Source organism: Chiloscyllium punctatum, chromosome 49 (assembly GCF_047496795.1).
Source record: "Chiloscyllium punctatum isolate Juve2018m chromosome 49, sChiPun1.3, whole genome shotgun sequence".
NCBI lineage: Eukaryota > Metazoa > Chordata > Chondrichthyes > Orectolobiformes > Hemiscylliidae > Chiloscyllium > Chiloscyllium punctatum.
This window is the reverse complement of record NC_092787.1, coordinates 60,882,433-60,902,884: the sequence shown is the minus strand read 5'-3', so window position 1 is coordinate 60,902,884 and position 20,452 is coordinate 60,882,433. Positions and strand designations below refer to the sequence as shown.

The following is a 20,452-nucleotide window of genomic DNA, read 5'->3' as shown; positions in this document are numbered from 1 at the left end:
TTTAACTGGGGTCCTCAGCTTTGCTTCCTGTCCTGATTTCTGGCCCTAACCTTCTCTACTGTCTTTCTTCTGATGGTGGCTCCTGAGCTTTGCTTCTCCCTTGCCATTTGAGCTTTGCCACCCAACTGTGGTGTTGCTTCCCACCCTTGCTACCTGACATCTCCTCCGCTCAGCACCTGCACCCACACCTCCCAATCCCAACCTCTGCCACACATCCTTGCCTCCCACTCTCTTACAGGTCCTGGCGATTTTTCTCCTGGCATCATTCCTTCCTGAACTCAAGTTCCAGTCCCCATCTAGTGGTGCAAGTTTGTCAGTGCAATTTAAAATCTGAAAAGTGCAGATGCTGAAAAGCTGAAATAAGAGGTACTGGAGAAGCACAGCAGACCTGGAAACATCCAGAGTTATATTGGACTTGAAACATTAATTTACTTCACCAATGCTGCCAATTCCTGAATTTCACCAGCATTTTCTGATTCTGTCAGTGCCCATCTAAAAAGGACTGCTCTATCAGAGAGAGATTACTATTGGTGGTTTATCCTGAGGGTCACCACGCCTCAGGTAAAGGGAGGACAGTACTAGTGTAGAAGGCTGCCCTTGACTTACAGTGCTGGGATTCCCCAGAGTGAAGGCTATCCTACTTGATTTGACAGAGGTCTGCTGGCAATCATGGCAAACTTCCTGGCTGTGTGCGCGCGTTAAATGTCATGGCAAGACAGCAGAAACACAGTCTGGTTCCACTATCTGAGAGGGAAAAGTGCAAAATGGAAAGGCAAGCCAATAGAAGGCAGGGATACTGTGAGGGTTATGAAAGCAAGCGAAGCACCTGGAGATGCAGCCTGGCTCAGTCCATGAGCTGAGTGTGTTCCTCTCCCTGAGAAAAGAGAAATGTTTTCTCAAGAAGCAACTGACATGTGCACAGCACTGAGTTTGCCAATCAACAGTGAGAACATATCCATTGCAGAACACTGCAGATATTGTATTTCTGAAAAAGGATTTATGCCCAAAACGTCAATTCTCCTGCTCATTGGATGCTGCCTGACCTGCTGTGCTTTTTCAGTGCCAAACTTTTCACCTCTGATCTCCAGCATCTGCAGTCCTCACTTTCTCCAAGATATTGCATTATGCTGATAGATAATCCAGGCCCAAAGAGCAGAACAATTACAGATAAAGAACAAGTTACAAATACTTTGGAGAACATAATGCAAAGGAGAAAACATGCCTGGCATGAGGAAAGCAGTGCTCTCACCACAAGAAGAGGAATTTACACACAAATGTAAGGCAAGAAGGAAGCACATTAAGTAATTACAGAGGACTACTGAAGAGGTATCATCTGAAGATGTTGATGTTTCAGTTCGCACCATGCAACAGGCTGGTTTTAGATGAATGCGGTTTGTGATCATTGGAATGAGGATGGCAGATGGAAAACATGAGATTGATATCAAGTGTCAGAAAGACACTTGTGCACCTGGCTACATCATGACCTTCACAGACCTGTGTGAAATGGTTTAACATACCAATCCAAAAATCCTGAAAGTAAGATTGAGATAATATGTTGGCACACTACTGCTGTGAGGGCAGTTGACTCTGCAAACTCACTACAATAACTGAATAAGCATCTTGAGTCCAGATTATAGACAGCAGGCAACAGCCACTCACTTTAGGTGAAGCATCTCTAAAGCTTGGACTGGTAACCCTCGATATGGCAAAAGTGATCTGTGATGATTCACACTATACTATTGGCTGAACAGACCCCAGAGGAGTGCAATGATGTTTTTACAGGGTTAGAATATCTTCCAGGAGAATATTCTGAAGCAGTTGAGATGCAAGATTAATTCAGCATCTAGTGAAGAAAGTTCTAGCTTTACAAATTGAAAGACAAGACAGAAGAGCTGGAATGCAAGTGAGTAATCAGGGAAATGAGAACTCCTAGAGAATCCACTGGCAGCACGGTAACAGTGAAACAACCTGGAAGGTTGAGTGCATCCATCAACCAAAAGGATCTAAATCTTATCAGCCAAGACTGAATGGCAGGGCAGACCCAATGGGCCAAATGGCCCAATTCCTCACTACTCCAGATGCTCACAGGCAAGTGAAGCTGAACGAAAACATCAGCAATTACAGTCTGGACACCCTTCAGGCACGCATATGCTATTTGACATATCTAAGGCTCCAGAAGTACATCAACATAGACAACTAGAAATACCGATGTCCCTTGAATGGAAGCTATAGTGGATAACCTACTACATTGTGAATATGGAAACAGGATATGGAAGAAGCCATTTTTGACCACAAAGAAAACTCAGTGAGACCACTGCACAGAACCTATCAGATGAACCTGAAGCTGAATAAGGGAAATTTACACTTAAATATCCCTGAAATCAAACACATTGATAACAAAATGTCTTTACCCAGATTCCAAAAATGTAATAGGTGCAGCAGCAATGCAACAATAGTACAAAACCTTAACGGATTTGTCAACTGTTCAGAAACATTTTGCCCAATTTGAACCATTACGTATACTCATGCCAAAGATGTGTAATGTGGAGCACAGAACAAAAGATGTACCGTTCACAGAAGTTAAACAACTAGTGATGTCAACAGCAGTGCTGAAATCTACATTGTAAATGATAAAGTCAGCCTGTAATGGGATGACAGAGTGAACAGACTTAGAGCAACTCTAATGTTGCAAGGATAACTAATTGTATTTGCATTCCAGGCATTAACACAAATGAAATAGCGTATGCTCAGATTGAGGAAGAATATCTGATTATTGTCTTTGCTTGTAAACATTTTTATCACAAACTATTTCAAAACATTTTCCATATGTTTTCAAAGAACGTTGCTGCGTTTTTATGGACACAACATGCAAGCAAGGGATGCAGAGGTTGTCAAGAGCAACGTCCTGATGAAGAAAGTAGAGAATGCTATGACAAAGAAATCCTCAAGATTCAATACGAAACAGCAGCTCATGTCAGCAACCCTGGAAGTCATCAACTCAGTAGATATTGAATGGAACAGATAAGTGCCTTGCTCAAATCAAATGAATTGCTCAGAAAGATACAACTCACACTTAGAATTAACGGCCCAAGATGGCACATTGCTCAAAGGGAATAAAATAATTCTCACTGAGGAGTCTAGAGGACAGATGCTAACGGATGTACCTGAAGCAATGAAATCAAGGAACCACATCAGCTAGTCCATAGATTGTAATGAGTACCAAGTACAAAAGCTATACTGACATACAACAACCAGTCCATTGCTAAAATAAAACAAATAATGATGTTTGCTGGAGATCTGAAGCAAAAACAGGAATTGCTGCTGAAACTCAGCAGGTCTGGAAGCATCTGTGCAATTACAAATAGTGCATGCAAATGTATTTTGTTGTTTGTTGTGAAAAGCGAGAGGTTTGCATTGAAATGAAATCATGAACAGGTCCTTTCATCATGAGTCACAAAACCCCATCCCAAGTCAAAACAATATCATATTTGATATGTATGCTACTGATCAAAACATTTCATTTTGTGCTATTTTATAGGCACTTTAACAAAGACACTGTTTGGGAATGGCTGCTGCCTGGTGAGCACAAAACAAGAAATTTGTATCAGTAGCTTAAGATACATACAAAGGACTGAGAGGCCAATTCTTGTTCCTTGATCATTTGTATATTACAGTTTGGAACAGAACATACATTAACACAGCAAAATATTGTGTGATTGACAGTAAAATCATTCACAATGTAAAAATTCTGTCCAGTGATAGATCAGCACTGAGGACTGACAACATAGTAAAGGCATTTTTAGGTCTAAATGTATTCCTTTGAAAATAACCGTGAATTTTTAAGGTAAACTATAAACTTTTGAACACTTTCTAAAATTCTAATGAAAGAAAAAAAAACAGTGCAAGTAACTAAAACAAAGGACTTCCTTGTTCCTGTGACTATGGCAGGTTGACTTAATGCAGAGATGCCGGCGTTGGATTGGGGCGGACAAAGTTAAAAATCACACAACACCTGGTTATAGTCTGACAGGTTTATTTGGATGAACAAGTTTTCAGAGCGCCACTCCTTTGTCAGGTAGCTAGTTGGGCAGGATTATAGGACCATAAACAAATTTATCTCTTCGTGTAATTATGTCTTGTGATGGTAGCAGATTTAGTTTTATAAGCACATAAACTGGAATGACATAATCATTAACGACCAAGGCCACGTCACACTTGGAGATACTTTGCCTCAAAGGAATTATAAACCAAAGTCCTGTCTGTCCAACCTGGTGAATGTTAAAGATCTCATGGTATTGCTTAAAGAAGATGAAGACATCTCCCAGTATTTTGTCAAACAGTATTCCCTTAACAAATGCCATCAAAATAAAAACTGCTCATAAATAGGGATAAAATATAGTTTAGCAACTCTTTCAGAAGGAGAGTAGAGACAATCCTGGTAATTATAGACCAATGAGCCTTACTTCTGTTTTGGGCAGAGTTTTGGAAAGGATAAGAGATATGCTTTATAATCATCTAGAAACGAATAATTTGATGAGGGATAGTCAACACAGTTTTGTGAAGGGTAGATCGTGCCTCACAAACCTTAATGAGTTCCCTGAGAAGGTGACCAAACAGGTGGAGGAGGGTAAAGCGGTTGATGTGGTGTATATGGATTTCAGTAAAGCATTTTATAAGGTTCTCTACGGTAGGCTATTGCAGAAAATACAGGCACATGGATCGAGGATGAATTAGTGATTTGGATCAGATATTAGCTAGCTGAAAGACGACAGAGGGTGGTGGTTGATGGGAAATGTTCATTCTGGAATTCAGTAACTAGTGGTGTACTGCAAGGATCCATTTTGGGGCCACTGCTGTTTGTCAATTCTATAAATGGCCTCGATGAGGGCATAGAAGGATGGATTAGTAAATTTGCAGAGGACACTAAAATCGGTGGCGTTGTGGACAGTGCGAAAAGGATGTTGCAGGTTACAGAAGGACATAAATAAGCTGCAGAAGTGGCAAATGATTTCAATGCGGACAAATATGAGGTGATTCACTTTGGAAGGAGTAACGAATGCAGAGTACTGGCCGAATGGTAAGATTCTTGGTAGTGTGGATGAGCAGAGAAATCTTGGTGTCCACATGCATTGATCCTTGAAAGTTGCCACACAGGTTGATAGGGTTATTAAGAAAGTGTACAGTGTGTTAGGTTTTATTGGTAGAGGGATTGAGTTTTGGAGCCATGGGGTCATGTTGCACCTGTACAAAACTCAGGTGAGGCCGCACTTGGAGTATTGCGTAGTTCTGGTCACCACATTATAGGAAGGATGTGGGAGCATTGGAAAGGGTGCAGAGAATGTTGCCTGGTAGGGAAGTAAGGTCTTATGAGGAAAGGCTGAGGGATTTGAGGCTGTTTTTATTATAGAGAAAGAGGTTAAGAGGTGACTTAATACAGGCATACAAGATGCTAAGAGTATTAGATAGGGTGGACAGTGAGAGCCTTTTTCCACAGATGGTGATGGCTAGAATGAGGAGACATAGCTTTAAACTGAGGGGCGATAGATATAGGTCAGATGTCAGAGGTAGTTTCGTTACTCAGACAGTAGTAGGGGCATAGAACAGCCTGCTTGCAACAGTAGTAGACTCGCCAACTTTAAGGGCATTGAAATGGTCATTGAATTAACATATGGATGATAACGGAACAGTGTAGGTTAGATGGGCCTCAGGATTGGTTTCACAGGTCAGCGCAACATCGAGGGCTGAAAGGCCTGTACTGTGCTGTAATGTTCCCTTCTATGATAGAGACATTTGTGAATTGTAGAAAGTCACTATAGTCCTATCAGACCATAGACCAGTCCTCTCTCGTTAGACAGGAACAACGGTGGCGGTTTAGCCTGAGCATCACCATGCCTCAAACAAGGGGAGCAGATGAGAAAGTCTTGTATAGTAACATTAGTTGATGTAGAAGTTGAATCCATGCTGTTTCAATGCTAACCAGTCATCCAACCAACTGAGCAACTTTGCTGATAGATTTGAAAATACCAGTCTTGTCACCACTGTATAACTGCATGAATGACTTGCTTAACCTGTTGTTTTATTTCTTTTTTGGCACTATATCTTTCCAGAGTTATGTGCAATAGACCAGATGCTTCTCCGTTCCAAAAGTGGCAGCCTATGGGTCCATTTGTGAGTCAGTACAATACACAACAAACAATAATCAGTTCAGAATACCCACTATCCCACAGGATAAATTTGGTGAGCCATATTTTTGCTTCAAGCTTAAAAGGATGAGCAAGTAGTTACAAGTTATTGATAAGGCCAATTTTTGAGTGCATGTATGTTGACTACCACATGTGGGCTTAAGGTAGATAACACTGCAAAGCTGATGTATCAACCAGCACGTTGAGGAAAGGAAAAGCATCAGAGTGCTCCATTTCAGATGCAAATGTGCGTATGGTATGAATTATACTAATGTATGAAAAGAAATCCTTACAAATACCTGCAGTTTCAATGATTGTAAATGTATCATCTACCTGTCAGAAATATGCAGATGGTAGGAAGTTGGGGTTCGTTCTATCAGAAATGCATTTCTTGCGATATTAATGGAGATAAAACAGACCAATAGATCGCAGTACAGGCCCTTCAGCCCTCGATGTTGCACCTCTCCGTGACACCAATCTGAAGCCCATCAATCCAACATTACTCTGTTATCGTCCATTTGTTTATCCAATGACCATTTAAATGTCCTGAAAGCTGACGAGTCTACTATGGTTGCAGGCAGGGCATTCCACACCTTTACTACTCTGAGTAAAGAACCTACCTCTAACATCGGTCCTATATTTATTACCCCCCCAATTTAAAGCTCTGTTCCCTCATGCTAGCCATCACCATCCGAGGAAAAAGGCTCTCACTGCCCACCCTATCTAATCCTCTTAACATCTTGTATGCCTCTATTAAGTCACCTCTTAACCGCCTTCTCTCTAATGAAAACAACCTCCAAAACCTCAGCCTTTCTAGTGCAATTTATAAGTGAAGGCATAACACTCCCTACGTTTGTATTCAATTCCCCTCATAATAAATGATAATATTCTATTACTTTTCCTATTTACTTGCTGTATCTGAGTACTAGCCTTTTGCAAGTCATGCACTGAGACACCCAAGATATCTCTGCATTTCAGAGCTCTGCAATCTCTCACCATTTAGGTAATACACCTCCTTTTCTTTATTCCTCTTACCACAATGGAAAGTTTTTCATGTTTTACTTCATTTGTCAGATCTTTGTTCATTTACTTAACTCATCTATATTTATATTTTGAGTCTTTGTATCATTTTCAGAAGATATTCTTTTCTTTCTCTGTGTCAACAAATTTGCCAATTATACCTTCTGTTCCTACATCCAAATAATTTATATAAATTGTTAAGAGTTGAAGTCCCAACATCAATCCCTGCAGCAAACCACTCATTACATCCAAATTTTTGCTTCCTGTTAGCCAGCAAATGTTCTATCAAGACCAATATGTTACTTACTATACTGAGACTTTATTTTCCACAATAACCTTTGACATAGCACTGTATCAACTGAATTCTGGGAAGTCTAACTACAGTACATCCAATGCTTCCCCTTGATCAACACTATATTACTTACCCTAAGAACTACAAAAACATTGGTTAAGTATGATTTCCCTTTTATAAAACCATTTTGATTCAGGACTTCAAAGCTTGACAGCCCACAACTCCAAGAATTTACTCAGTATTACATTTCTGGTGATAATAATTTTTCTGAGTGCCTCATTTCTTTCCCTGATCTGATTTATAGCTGATTCTTAGACATTATGCACATTCTGAGCTCTAAAAACTGATGCAAACTAACTATTTAATTCAGCAGCCATCTTTTTATTTTCCATTCTCAATTCCCCACTCACTTTTGCATAAAAAATTATTTATAGAAACACTTACTATCTAGCTTTTTGGATAGCTTTATCCAGTACTCTATTTTTCCCTCCTATTTATTTACTCTACTTTTTTCTATATCCTGGTCAATCATTTGACCACCTGTCTTTGTGTCATTGTCTTTTCTTTACGTTTGATACAGTCTTTAACCCTTCTAGTTAACCACAGATAATGGATCTGTCTATTGGATTTTTTTCTTACATGTTGGAAAGTATCTATTCTGTTTATTCTATCTTTAAGCATCTGACAATACATCTCTATTGACCTATGCTTTAATCTAATTTGCAAGATCACTTTAGTACCGTCTGATCTCATAGCTGCCCCTTATTTAGATTTTTTAAAAAACTCTCCTCTTCCTAAATGCAAACTTCAATCTTATCATAGTTGCGGCTAGCTAGAGGCTTTTTTCACCATGAGAACATTTACTAACCCTATCTCATTACACAATACCAGGTCTAGCATAGCTTATTCTCTGGTCAGCTCCAGAATGTGTTGTCCTAAGAAACTGTATCAAAAACATTTGATGAACTCATCCAAATAAGTTTTCCCATCTGACTTTTTAGTCTATATGTAGATTAAAATCTCCCGTGATTGTTACTGTTCCTTTCTGACAACTTCCCATTATTTCTTCCTTTAGGCTCCACCCTATTGTGTAGGGGGCCAATGATGACTTCTGGTGAACACCATATTGTAGCATAAGCGTTAGAATTTCTTCCCTTTTTTAGTCCCTCTATATAAACAAATACACATGCAAATGTTTTTACTAGTAAGTAAGATCAGCAGTTGAACTGAGAAATAAAAAGAAATGAGTACTCACTTTACGCCCAGAGAAGATGAGGCACAATTGATGCATAGAACCACCATCTTTCATAATAGCTAGCTCCTTTTTGAGAGTTGTTGGAGAGGGAGGAGCCCAGTTGGTCTTTGCCTTCTGACCATCACACCCTACACAGTTGAGTGCATTGTCAGATTTAAAACATTGTGCCTTAGCTTCCTGCTGAAGGCTGCCCTCACTATGGGTTCGACGTCGTAGTGAGTTCTGAACAGAAAGTGTACTATGTTTCTCACAATCTGATGTTTCAATCATACTCCGTCGTTTAGAAGTGCAACTGTCCAAATAACAATCATCACTATCATCATCATCATCATCATCATCTTCCTCCTCCTCCTCCTCCTCATTATCATCACCACTGATCTGTAACATTGGTAGTTCATCTGCACTTTGGCTGAAGCTTCTGTCAAGTCTGACCTCAGGTATATTGAATGGCATTCGAGGATTCTGTGACTCTATGGCACTTGGATTTTCAATATTTTCTTTCACCCCTTCTACAGAATCATTTTCTCCTTCAGGAACTTGTTCTTTTTCCGAGATGTTCTCATTTTCACCATTTTCTTTACCAGTTAGCTGGGCACTACTAATTGGAAGCTGTTCCTCAGACAGCATTTTCGACTGTTCATCTGATTTTGGGTCAAGCATCTATTCAGAGGGGAAAAAAAAATGGAATACATTGATCTAAATTATCGTGGTTTAATCTGAAATGGGGAAGAATTCATTGATATATCAATTACATGTTCAATTATAAAACTTATTTTTTTTACTTACATTTACAGAAGATAAATCTGTTCTCAGTGCTAATAATAAAAAAATTAGTGATGTTGACTGAAGTTATAAGCAAAAATTCAAACACCCAAGTATTTACAATGGCTGGTTTCATAAACAGGGAATACAGTTTCCGACGGAAACCTGAAAGTCCGGGTTCCCCTGCACGTCAAAGTTTTAATTCTGTGACATGAGCATTTGTACTTGTCGTGTCTCAATAGGAACTCAGCCTGATTGACAGATATATTACATATTATACAAAAGTGAATAAATTCAGAAATGCAGACTTTAGAATGCTAATTTTAACTTTAGCCATCAGGTGGAATGTGATGCACACATCCAATGATAAGTATATATCCATTAATTCCAAAGGAAATTTTTTGGGGCGCAGGGGGGAGGTGGGTGGAAAGAGAGGTTGGTTGGGGCGTGGATGGTTGGTTCATAATTAGCCAGCTGATCAAATCACTGCACTTTCCCAAGCAGGGTTACATTAATATGTGCCAAATATGATTTTTAAATCAATGGGTCTGTTAATACTTCACACTTGCTCCACATCAATCTTGTATCAATGACTTTTGTATTGGTCATTTCAGTGGGAACTGATATATAATTAGGCAATGATCTGGTTAGCAACACACAACCAATAACGTTTAATGATTTACCTTACTTACATTTTGCAAAGCCTAGTTTGTCCACTTTCTATATGAACAAAACAGTTCATTCTAAATACGTTAACACCTCTGCTAAAATAGTGCACGAGAAACACCTTGGAATGTGTTACATCCTCCTCCATTAATATGCTAACCAACTTTCTAATCTCAGATATTCAGCTTTTAAAAACTGAAGTACTTTAAATGCAGGTTCATCAACATCTAAAAATTCAAAACCTAATAATGATTAGATTACAGAACTAAGCTTTGTTTGAATGAAATGATCTCAACTTATTTTTCTTTCAAATCTAAATAAACCCCAGACTATAGGATCCAGAGTCAAGATTGAGGCAGTTTTAGTTTGTGAATCAGGAATTTGTTGACGGTGGGTTGCTGCAGATACACATTATGACAAAAAAATATAAATTTCATACATTTATATGATAAAACTTAGCTTAGATTCCTATGAAAAACTGGACCCTGCAAAGTTGTGACAGTTGGGATTTTTAATGTTAAAACTTGAAATTCAAAAGCAGGATCCATAATCCCAGAAGTGCATATTATTGTCAAAAATCAAGATCTTCTGAGATACCAAGCAACTTGCTTTCAGATTTTACCTCAAAGTTAAATTTGGCCCTTTGAGCATTGACTCTGTTTCAGTACAGAATTCAAATGTTTATACTAAACTTATGTTTGGGAATGACATCACTGGTAGGACACAACTTGAAATCCATCATGGGATGCTCTGGAGATACTGAGTTAACTACATTGATGTGAATGAAGCAGTGATGACAGGCTCAACAGCCATGGGCAAATCTGCCTTCACCTAACCAGCTGTCATCAGGCCCTCTGTTCCTTTAAGGATGGGCACCTATCCCCAGAAGTTGCCAGCAAATCCAGCAATTCAGCAGTGCCATTAGGAGAACCAGCTACTACTAGGACGGTCTCAAGGAGAGATGATACTATGAAAACATGCCCCTCTCCCAACTGGATAAGCAGGTTCTTGGAGCGTGAGGACCAGTCAGGAAGACCTTATCAGGGGAGGGGAGTACAGTGATGATGGGAGAGATTGTTGAAAACAAGGAGAGAAGCAGCCATGGAGGCAGCTGTCATTCACTCAGTGAATCATAGTGCCCAAATAGCAGCCACCCCCAACCATGATGGCACAGGAAGGCTGACAGGATTCATCTGGAGGGCATCCCATGTCATGGAGGGGTCATGTGTCACTGTTAAAATACCACTGTCGGTGGAAAGATACCCTGAAATGGATTGATTGGTCTCTAGGTAGATAGGTAACCCTCCATGTATTTCATTTCTGGCAACATTGTAGGAACTTGATGAACACTCCAAACAACCTCCTCTCTTTGACAACTGTCTTGCCTGCCATTTAATTTTCTAGCTTGTCCCCAGAGAGTTGGTAAAATGCAGCTTACTGTGGAATGGAGGCAGCTGTAGTTATAGAAGGTAATCTGTATGATTACCTTCTACGAGCGAATCAGTTAACTTCTTTTCCTGCCAAAAAAATAGCAGTTTTGTCAGGCCATTTATCAAATAAAATTCCTTAAACTGCTACGGTTCTTAATTTGTGTCTTTATGGTCAGTATGGCAGGACACCTTAAACTGATGTGCTCATGACATCATCACTGTAGTGTATCATCTGACAGTGCATAAAGTCATACAATTGATAAACTAGCATCTTGTGAATTCTATATTTTTAATTTGCAATAAAATTATCAAAAATGAGATAATTACAATGTATGTTCTGACACTACTGTCAACATCATATTTTCAGCTAAACTCTGCTGGTAATGTTTTGGTTAGCAGGGCAAAGGGGATGGTGTGTGCTCCATTTTGTAGATCTACCACACCTATCATAACCTCAAATCAAAACTGTGTAGTTCTAGAATTTGTTGTTTGTTTATAGCAATGGGCTTATGAAAACAGACAGCCTTGGTTCTTTATTATCGTTCTTGCCTCTGAATAGGAAGCTTGTATGTCAGGTTAAACTACAGGCACCCCTGGTGGGTGGAAGTGTGAATTTAGATTTCTGGATACTGTGATGTCCAGTGAGATACCTGTATCAGGTAGTAGAATGGAGATACCATCATAATTTTAAGAGAAAGAGAACAGTGTTTTATCAAGTGAACACATGGTTAACATTCAATTAACATTTAATTGATGTAAGCAGAACACAATTCCTTACTGCTCCAAGCCTATCCTCCCTGAGCAGATAAAAGTATACCCACTGTGCCCAATAGTGTGGTGGGGACAGATTGTTTTGTTGATCTTTGTTTCATTAAAAACCTCAAATTAAAGGTGTGCACTTTCCACATTTTCCTTAATTTAACTAATGTCAAAAGTTTGGTTTTAAGTTGCACCTTAATGATGGAGAGAAATTCAAATTATACATATATGGAATTTAGCATAAAATAAAAAAAATTATCCTCAATTTGAATGAATCTTGGTTAATCCACCTTGAATGTTGGTAACAGTCCTAGGCACACCATGAACGGCATGGTGGCTCAGTGGTTAGTACTGCTGCCTCACAGCACCAGGGTCCCAGGTTCGATCCCACCCTCGGGTGACTGTGTGGAGTTTGCAAATTCTCCCAGTGTCTGCGTGGGTTTCCTCTGGGTGCTCTGGTTTCCACCCACAGTCCAAAAGATGTGCAATTCAGGTGAATGGGCCTTACTAATTGCCCACAGTGTTAGGTGCATTTGTTAGAGGGGAAATGGGTTTGGGAGGGTCACTCTTCGGAGGGTCGGTGTGGACTAGTTGGGCCGAAGGGCCTGTTTCCACACTGGAGGGAATCTAATCTCATGAAAGAAATGAGAATCATGGAAAGGGTACCAGGATGAATAACTGCAACTCTACCAGGAATTAAAGTTTGCAATTATCAAGGAAAGTTTAAAAATGTGCTGCTGGAGGTTTTCAAATTTGCTGCAAGTAGCGAGTACAGCGAAGATTGATTCAAATTCTGCCAAGAGATGGAGCTGGGAACCAGTCACAAACTGTGATTTTTCTGGAGGTGGAGCTGCTAATTAGTGGAAGAATGGATTGAACAGTCAATTGGCAGATGTGAATGTGAGACTCTGCAAGTGTGGGCTGAAGGGCATCATGCAGCTATTACCATAGCTGCCATTTGGAAGAGGCTTAGCCAAGCCAGGGCAGTGCTTCCCCTCAATTCTCTACTGATAGACTTCAAAGTCCTCTTTAGGGGCTGTGAGGGAGTGATTAACATAGTTGGAGCTATCTGAAACAGTCAGCAGCAAAACTGTGGTCCAAAGGTATTGACACCAGTGCCATGAAAGTTTCAATGACCTTCTTCATTGAGGAACAATGAGTGCAAGGCTTCTGGGTAATTAACTTCCACCAAGGTACCGAAAGATACATGCTGTTCCTGAACATATGAGTAACGTGTGCCCAGAGTACTTTATGATTAGACATGGCTCATAATCCTAGTAATTGTTGTGGACTTGCCAAGCTGAGACATGCTCCTTCATGCGTATTAGTCATTGGAATTGTTCAGAAAGACCAGCATTGTTTCAACCCCATCTTTCTCTTTTGACCTTGCATGAAAAAGGGACATACAATGTTGGAATTAGGCTTTGACTGGAGGAGGTAAAAACAATGACTGCAGATGCTGAAAATCAAATACTGGATTAGTGGTGCTGGAAGAGCACAGCAGTTCAGGCAGCATCCAACGAGCAGCGAAATCAACGTTTCGGGCAAAAGCCCTTCATCAGGAATAAAGGCAATGAGCCTGAAGCATGGAGAGATAAGCTAGAGGAGGATGGGGGTGGGGAGAGAGTAGCATAGAGTACAATGGGTGAGTGGGGGAGGAGATGAAGGTGATAGGTCAAGGAGGAGAGGGTGGAGTGGATAGGTGGAAAAGAAGATAGGCAGGTCGGACAAGTCAAGGAGGCAGTAACTGAGCTGGAAGTTTGAAACTAGGATGAGGTGGGGGAAGGGGAAATGAGGAAGCTGTTGAAGTCCACATTGATGCCCTGGGGTTGAAGTGTTCCGAGGCAGAAGATGAGGCGTTCTTCCTCCAGGCGTCTGGTGGTGAGGGAGCGGCGGTGAAGGAGGCCCAGGACCTCCATGGGCGTAGCCATGGGCACACGTATGGGCCCCAGCTATGCCTGTCTCTTTGTTGGCTATGTAGAACAGTTGATCTTCCGTAATTACACCGGCACCACTCCCCACCTCTTCCTCCGCTACATTGATGACTGCATTGGCGCCACCTCGTGCTCCCGCGAGGAGGTTGAGCAATTCATCAATTTCACCAACACATTCCACCCTGACCTTAAATTTACCTGGACTATCTCTGACACCTTGCTCCCCTTCCTGGACCTCTCCATCTCCATTAGTGACGACCGACTTGACACTGACATTTTTTACAAACCCACTAACTCCCATAGCTACCTGGATTACACCTCTTCCCACCCTATCTCTTGCAAAAATGCCATCCCGTATTCCCAATTTCTCCGCCTCCGCCGTATCTGCTCCCAGGAGGACCAGTTCCACCATAGGACACACCAGATGGCCTCCTTCTTTAGAGACCGCAATTTCCCTTCCCACGTGGTTAAAGATGCCCTCCAACGCATCTCGTCCACATCCCGCACCTCCGCCCTCAGACCCCACCCCTCCAACCGTAACAAGGACAGAACGCCCCTGGTGCTCACCTTCCACCCTACAAACCTTCGCATCAACCAAATCATCCACCGACATTTCCGCCACCTCCAAAAAGACCCCACCACCAGGGATATATTTCCCTCCCCACCCCTTTCCGCCTTCCGCAAAGACCGTTCCCTCCGTGACTACCTGGTCAGGTCCACACCCCCCTACGACCCACCCTCCCATTCTGGCACTTTCCCCTGCCACCGCAGGAACTGTAAAACCTGTGCCCACACCTCCTCCCTCACCTCTATCCAAGGCCCTAAAGGAGCCTTCCACATCCAAAGTTTCACCTGCACATCCACCAATATCATTTATTGTATCCGTTGCTCCCGATGCGGTCTCCTCTATATTGGGGAGACTGGGCGCCTCCTAGCAGAGTGCTTTAGGGAACATCTCCGAGACACCCGCACCAATCAACCAAACCGCCCCGTGGCCCAACATTTCAATTCCCCCTCCCACTCTGCCGAGGACATGGAGGTCCTGGGCCTCCTTCACCGCCGCTCCCTCACCACCAGACGCCTGGAAGAAGAACGCCTCATCTTCCGCCTCGGAACACTTCAACCCCAGGGCATCAATGTGGACTTCAACAGCTTCCTCATTTCCCCTTCCTCCCACCTCATCCTAGTTTCAAACTTCCAGCTCAGTTACTGCCTCCTTGACTTGTCCGACCTGCCTATCTTCTTTTCCACCTATCCACTCCACCCTCTCCTCCTTGACCTATCACCTTCATCTCCTCCCCCACTCACCCATTGTACTCTATGCTACTCTCTCCCCACCCCCACCCTCCTCTCGCTTATCTCTCCATGCTTCAGGCTCACTGTCTTTATTCCTGATGAAGGGCTTTTGCCCGAAACGTTGATTTCGCTGCTCGTTGGATGCTGCCTGAACTGCTTTGACTGGAGGAGGCCCACCCTACCTTTCCATTGCCACTGCTGTGGAGAAGGCAGGCATGAAAACTGCTCACGTGATCCCACAGAGCGATCCACACAAGGAGAGATGAGCAGATCTGGAGCAAATATGATGATGTTGCTATCTGTGGATGAAGGGGTGAAATGCATTGCAGACCCAGCTGCATTGGGAATCTACAGCACATAGGGGCTTCTATTTGTAAGGTTTCCTTCTTCTCAGGTTCTAATATAGAGGCGGAATACCCAGTCCTATCATGGCATTGGGGACATCCCAAAGAACCAAGGTAACAGACCCTGCACTGTGACATCATTCCAATAGTGCAAATATACTCACATAAGTGAGTTCTTTCACAAGCTTAAATAGAGTGATAAAGCACTAGTGAGCAGGACAGGATAGATAGAGCTAGCTGTGAGCAGCCCACTTTGGATGATGGAAGACAGCTATCATCAGCTGCACATAGATGCAGAGCTTCAGGAATTATAGGAAAACAGACTTAACAGACATATCACAGATGTATTCGCATGTCAGAATTTACAGAGGCAAGCTGTGATCATTGGCTGAGAATGGAAGATTCTATTCAAGTCATATGGGCCAGCAGGACTTAGGACTTTGAATGTATGAGATTTTCCCACTGGTAGAATATTCAATCTTTTAGATTAATCCTCAGCCTGGAGAGTCAAGACTCTCTGCATTGCCTGACCACTCTCCTTGTATCCGGTATACCTATAACCCAATGGCTGAGAGCACCTCTCAACCATATCTCCTTTCACGGGCCTACCTAATATCCTGGTACAATCATAAATAACATGCAGCTACATTATTACCTTTGTGCCCTAGGCTGCATCCAGCTTGCGACCCATTTGCCTCCACCAAAATTACAACTATCCCTTAACAAGGTGACAACCTAATAAATCAGATTCATTCAAAATTTGAACAGGCTCCTAAAGTCTGCCTTTCCAATCCTGAGGGAGAATCACTGATGGCAAGAGTGGCATCATAAAACTAGCTAATTGGCCAGCTACACTATTTTTAAAGCCTGCTCATCTCTGTCCTCTCCCCTCAACGCTGCATTGAAAAGATCTGTGATTAAATGTATTTAATTTCATGTAATTTAAAACAATGCAAGACAGAAAACAAATACATGTGCCTTCGCTACCCAGACAGAATGGCCCTGTTTGAGATTTTGAATCTAACCTTTAAAGTTCTTGCCAAGTATTTGTCTGCTGCAGTTTCATTACCATGAGCTTGAAGGAAATATCTAATACATCATTGCACAGCAGGAGGGGTTGATTTACATACTATATTTAAATACATATTTAAAGAATAATACTCAGGTGGACTAGCAACAGTTATTATTTATCTTATTAGACGCACTGAATAACTTAACAAAAAGCATTCCTTCAGTATTGTCTTAATTATCGTACTGTGATGTTTCCAACTTAACGTTTTCAGAGCTGAAATGATTGATTCTGGCACTGTTGTTAAGTTTGAATCAATAGTTTAGCATTGATTAATATTCATTATTTAAATATTCCATGGATTCAAAATGTACCTCAAAATTTATTATGTCTTTAACACGTGCATCTGCTTGTTTTAATTTACGTAGATGAACATTTATAAATTGGAAGGTTCAAAAATTTCCAATGAAGAATTGGCAATGAAATTTAGACTGAGACTGCAAAATACTATGATGTAATGAAACAGATATTACGCTGGTTTGGTCCAGCGTAGCACATGTACATATCCGAAGATCCCATGGTATAAAGAAGAGTATGGTATTTCCAGTGTCCATACACCTTGAATTAACTCCACCAAAAAAATCTCATTGCTGTTTCTGTTCATACTATTCAATATGACAAGTCAGTACACTCCAAAATAACATTTGATGGACTAAACAAATTTGTTTCTTAATTTTGTTGCAGAATATTCAAGCTGGTATTATTTACATGGTGGCAAAAATCCTAGCATATAGTTAATGAATTACAATAGCTCCCAATTACCTTGCCGTAAGTCATCCAGATGAAGATCTGATAGCGCCAACATCTCAATGACAAGATTTTGTGTGTTGCTAGGAATTCCACCACAACTCAACCCAGCAAGAAATCCACCCTGTGGTGGGGGCCTGCCATAAAGCCATTTAATGTACAGAGGGACATTACTTGGCTGTGGGTGAGACTTCTGTTCATGTCAAGGTAGAAGTCTCAATTCACAGCAGTGCCAGTCAATTGAAGGGCTAGTAGCTCTCTCTTCCCACTGGTGCCACTGGGAGCAGTGGCTGCTGTTGGGACTGCAGAAGGACACAATGGAACTGGTCACTGGAGCTAGATGAAGTACCAAGTTGAGGTTACATCATTAGACCCAGTGAGGAGGGTCCAATGGAGTGGTGACTCAGGTGGACAGACTGGGATGTGTGAGGTGTGAATAGATGGGAGATAAGATATGGAGAGTGAATGTACAGGGACCTCCAATGCGTCCAAAATGCCCAAACAAAAAGGTACCCCTTTTCCTGCCAACAGCCTTAACAATGACACCTTTTCGGCTTCAAACCTGGCTTCCTCTCCACTTGCTGCAGAAAAAGTACAGGTAAGGCTGGAAGAGGCTGTCAAGTGGCCATTAATTAGTGGCAAGATACCAGAAAAGGTGTCCATGGCATTATTCTCAATTTTATGGTCTCCACTCACCTATGAATCCAGCCACAGGGCAGAGTGCAATACTACCCTATGCTGTTAATGCCCTCACAAATAAGTCAACGCTATGATGCTAATAAATGATTAAGCGTAATAGTCCTGGTTCTAAGATTGACAATGCAGACTTTAGACAGGGTCATCAGATTTGGAGACTCAATGGTCATTTACACATGCAACATTGTGTTTGTTACAACATGTGTTCAATAATGTCCTGACTTCTGGGAAACTTGTGCATCTAGCATAAACTGACTAACTTAAGTGGGGTTATGAAACAAGCCAGCAATTTCAACTCCATACACACAATAATGAAGTAGTAAATAATTTACATATTTCCCTCAGTCATGGAACACAGGAGAACTTAATTAATTACCTTAACCTCGAAGACTATTAGACTGTACCACTACTGGGACAGTTTTGAGTGTTACTATTTGGTACACTTCACTAATAAAATGCAATGAAAGGACAGGTTCCATATCAAGCTTTTGATTTATTGACCATTGGTTGAATAATTTTGCCTAATGTCTCTTTTCCCTTACTTAACACGTTGGAGAAAAAAAATATATAATTAGGCTCATTAACAGATTTGATTTTATAAAAGGCAAGCCTACTGCACAATTACCAAGATGGATAATGAAGAATCAAGATCAAAATGCAACAGAAATAATTCATTCTGGGGTTAAAAAAAAGCACCCAGTACAGCCAGGATTAAGATACTATCTGCAGAGGAAAATGCAATCTCCTACACATGCATAATAATCTAGCAAAATACTAAAGAGTTCAAAAAATTCTGATACACACAAACAAAAACTGGCAATCAATAATAGCTGTGACCATCAGGTCATATTGTTCCCTCGGATGGTTGTGTGAAGAAATTAAGTGATATTCCATACGTTGAATGCTCGTGTTGCCATAATTATGCCAACTGATGGGTTAAGTCCGATATACCAGGAAAGTTTTACGGGCATCCTCATTCACCAGACAAAAATAGCACATTGGACATAAACCCAGAATTCAGAACATGAACAAAAAACTGAATAAACTGTGAATGCTGGAAATCAGAAACAAAATCAGAAATTGCTGAAAAATCTCAGCAAGTCTGCCAGCATCGATGGACAGAAAGCAGAGTAAATCTTTCAGATCCAATGACTCTACTTCAGATCTGATGGTAGTGAGGAAAATGTGGGTATTTATGCAGAAGTTGGAGTGGAGGAAGGAGGAGGAGTAAACGATAAGTGCAGATAGAGGCCAAACAGAGAAGAAAAACCATTGATGGTGGAGTGGGCAAAGGTCAGTCTGAGGTAATGAACAGCTAATAAAGGGGACTATTACTAACTGACAATAGGTTATGTGTGACAGCAGCCCATGTGATGACAAGGTTTGATGTGAGAGGTTGGGGTAAGGACACGGGAGAAAATGCCTCAAGCCCTAAAATTGCTGAAATTGATATTAAGTTCAGAAGGCTGCAGAGTTCCCAACTGCAAAATAAGGTGCTGTTCTTCCAGATTGCACAGTGCAGCAGGCAATTGGAAAATCAGGTCTTTTTTTACAGACAGAAAGTAGGTGTTTGGAAAGTTGTCACTCAACCTGTGCTTTGCTTCCTCAATGTTGACAAGATGACATGGGAGTAGAGAATACAATACAGAATACAGTAGAGAAGATGGAGTGAAGTGCAGGCAACGCACTTTCACCTGGAAGGTGCATTTAGCACCTTGGATGTTGAGGAGGGAATTAGTAAATAGGCAAGATTTATACTTTCTGCAATTACTGGGAAAGCTGCTGAGAGCGAAGAAAGTCTGGACTAGGTGGTCACAGAGGGAATGATCCTAAAGTTTGATTTTCATCTGTTGTGACCATTTGGAATGAAGTTCAACTCCTATGCTTTCTGCAGTGCCACCTCTAAGCAAGAAGTCTCATTCCATAGAAACTGGAATGATTTGCCTTATTTAAGCTGCACATGGGCCTAATGTTAAAAATGTTTCTACACAGTATTGTGG

General features: G+C 41.2%; 1 protein-coding gene across 6 annotated transcripts in view; it reads right to left on the bottom strand.

Annotated features, from left to right (window-relative positions):
* The window catches only part of LOC140469243 (regulator of G-protein signaling 3-like), a 271,500-nt gene that overhangs the window by 30,506 nt on the left and 220,542 nt on the right, over positions 1-20,452 (bottom strand). For all 6 annotated transcript variants that reach the window (XM_072565577.1, XM_072565579.1, XM_072565578.1 and 3 more), the window contains one exon: positions 8,750-9,409. In XM_072565577.1, coding sequence (XP_072421678.1) covers positions 8,750-9,409 — 660 coding nt within the window. The remainder of the gene's footprint in view (positions 1-8,749; positions 9,410-20,452) is intronic.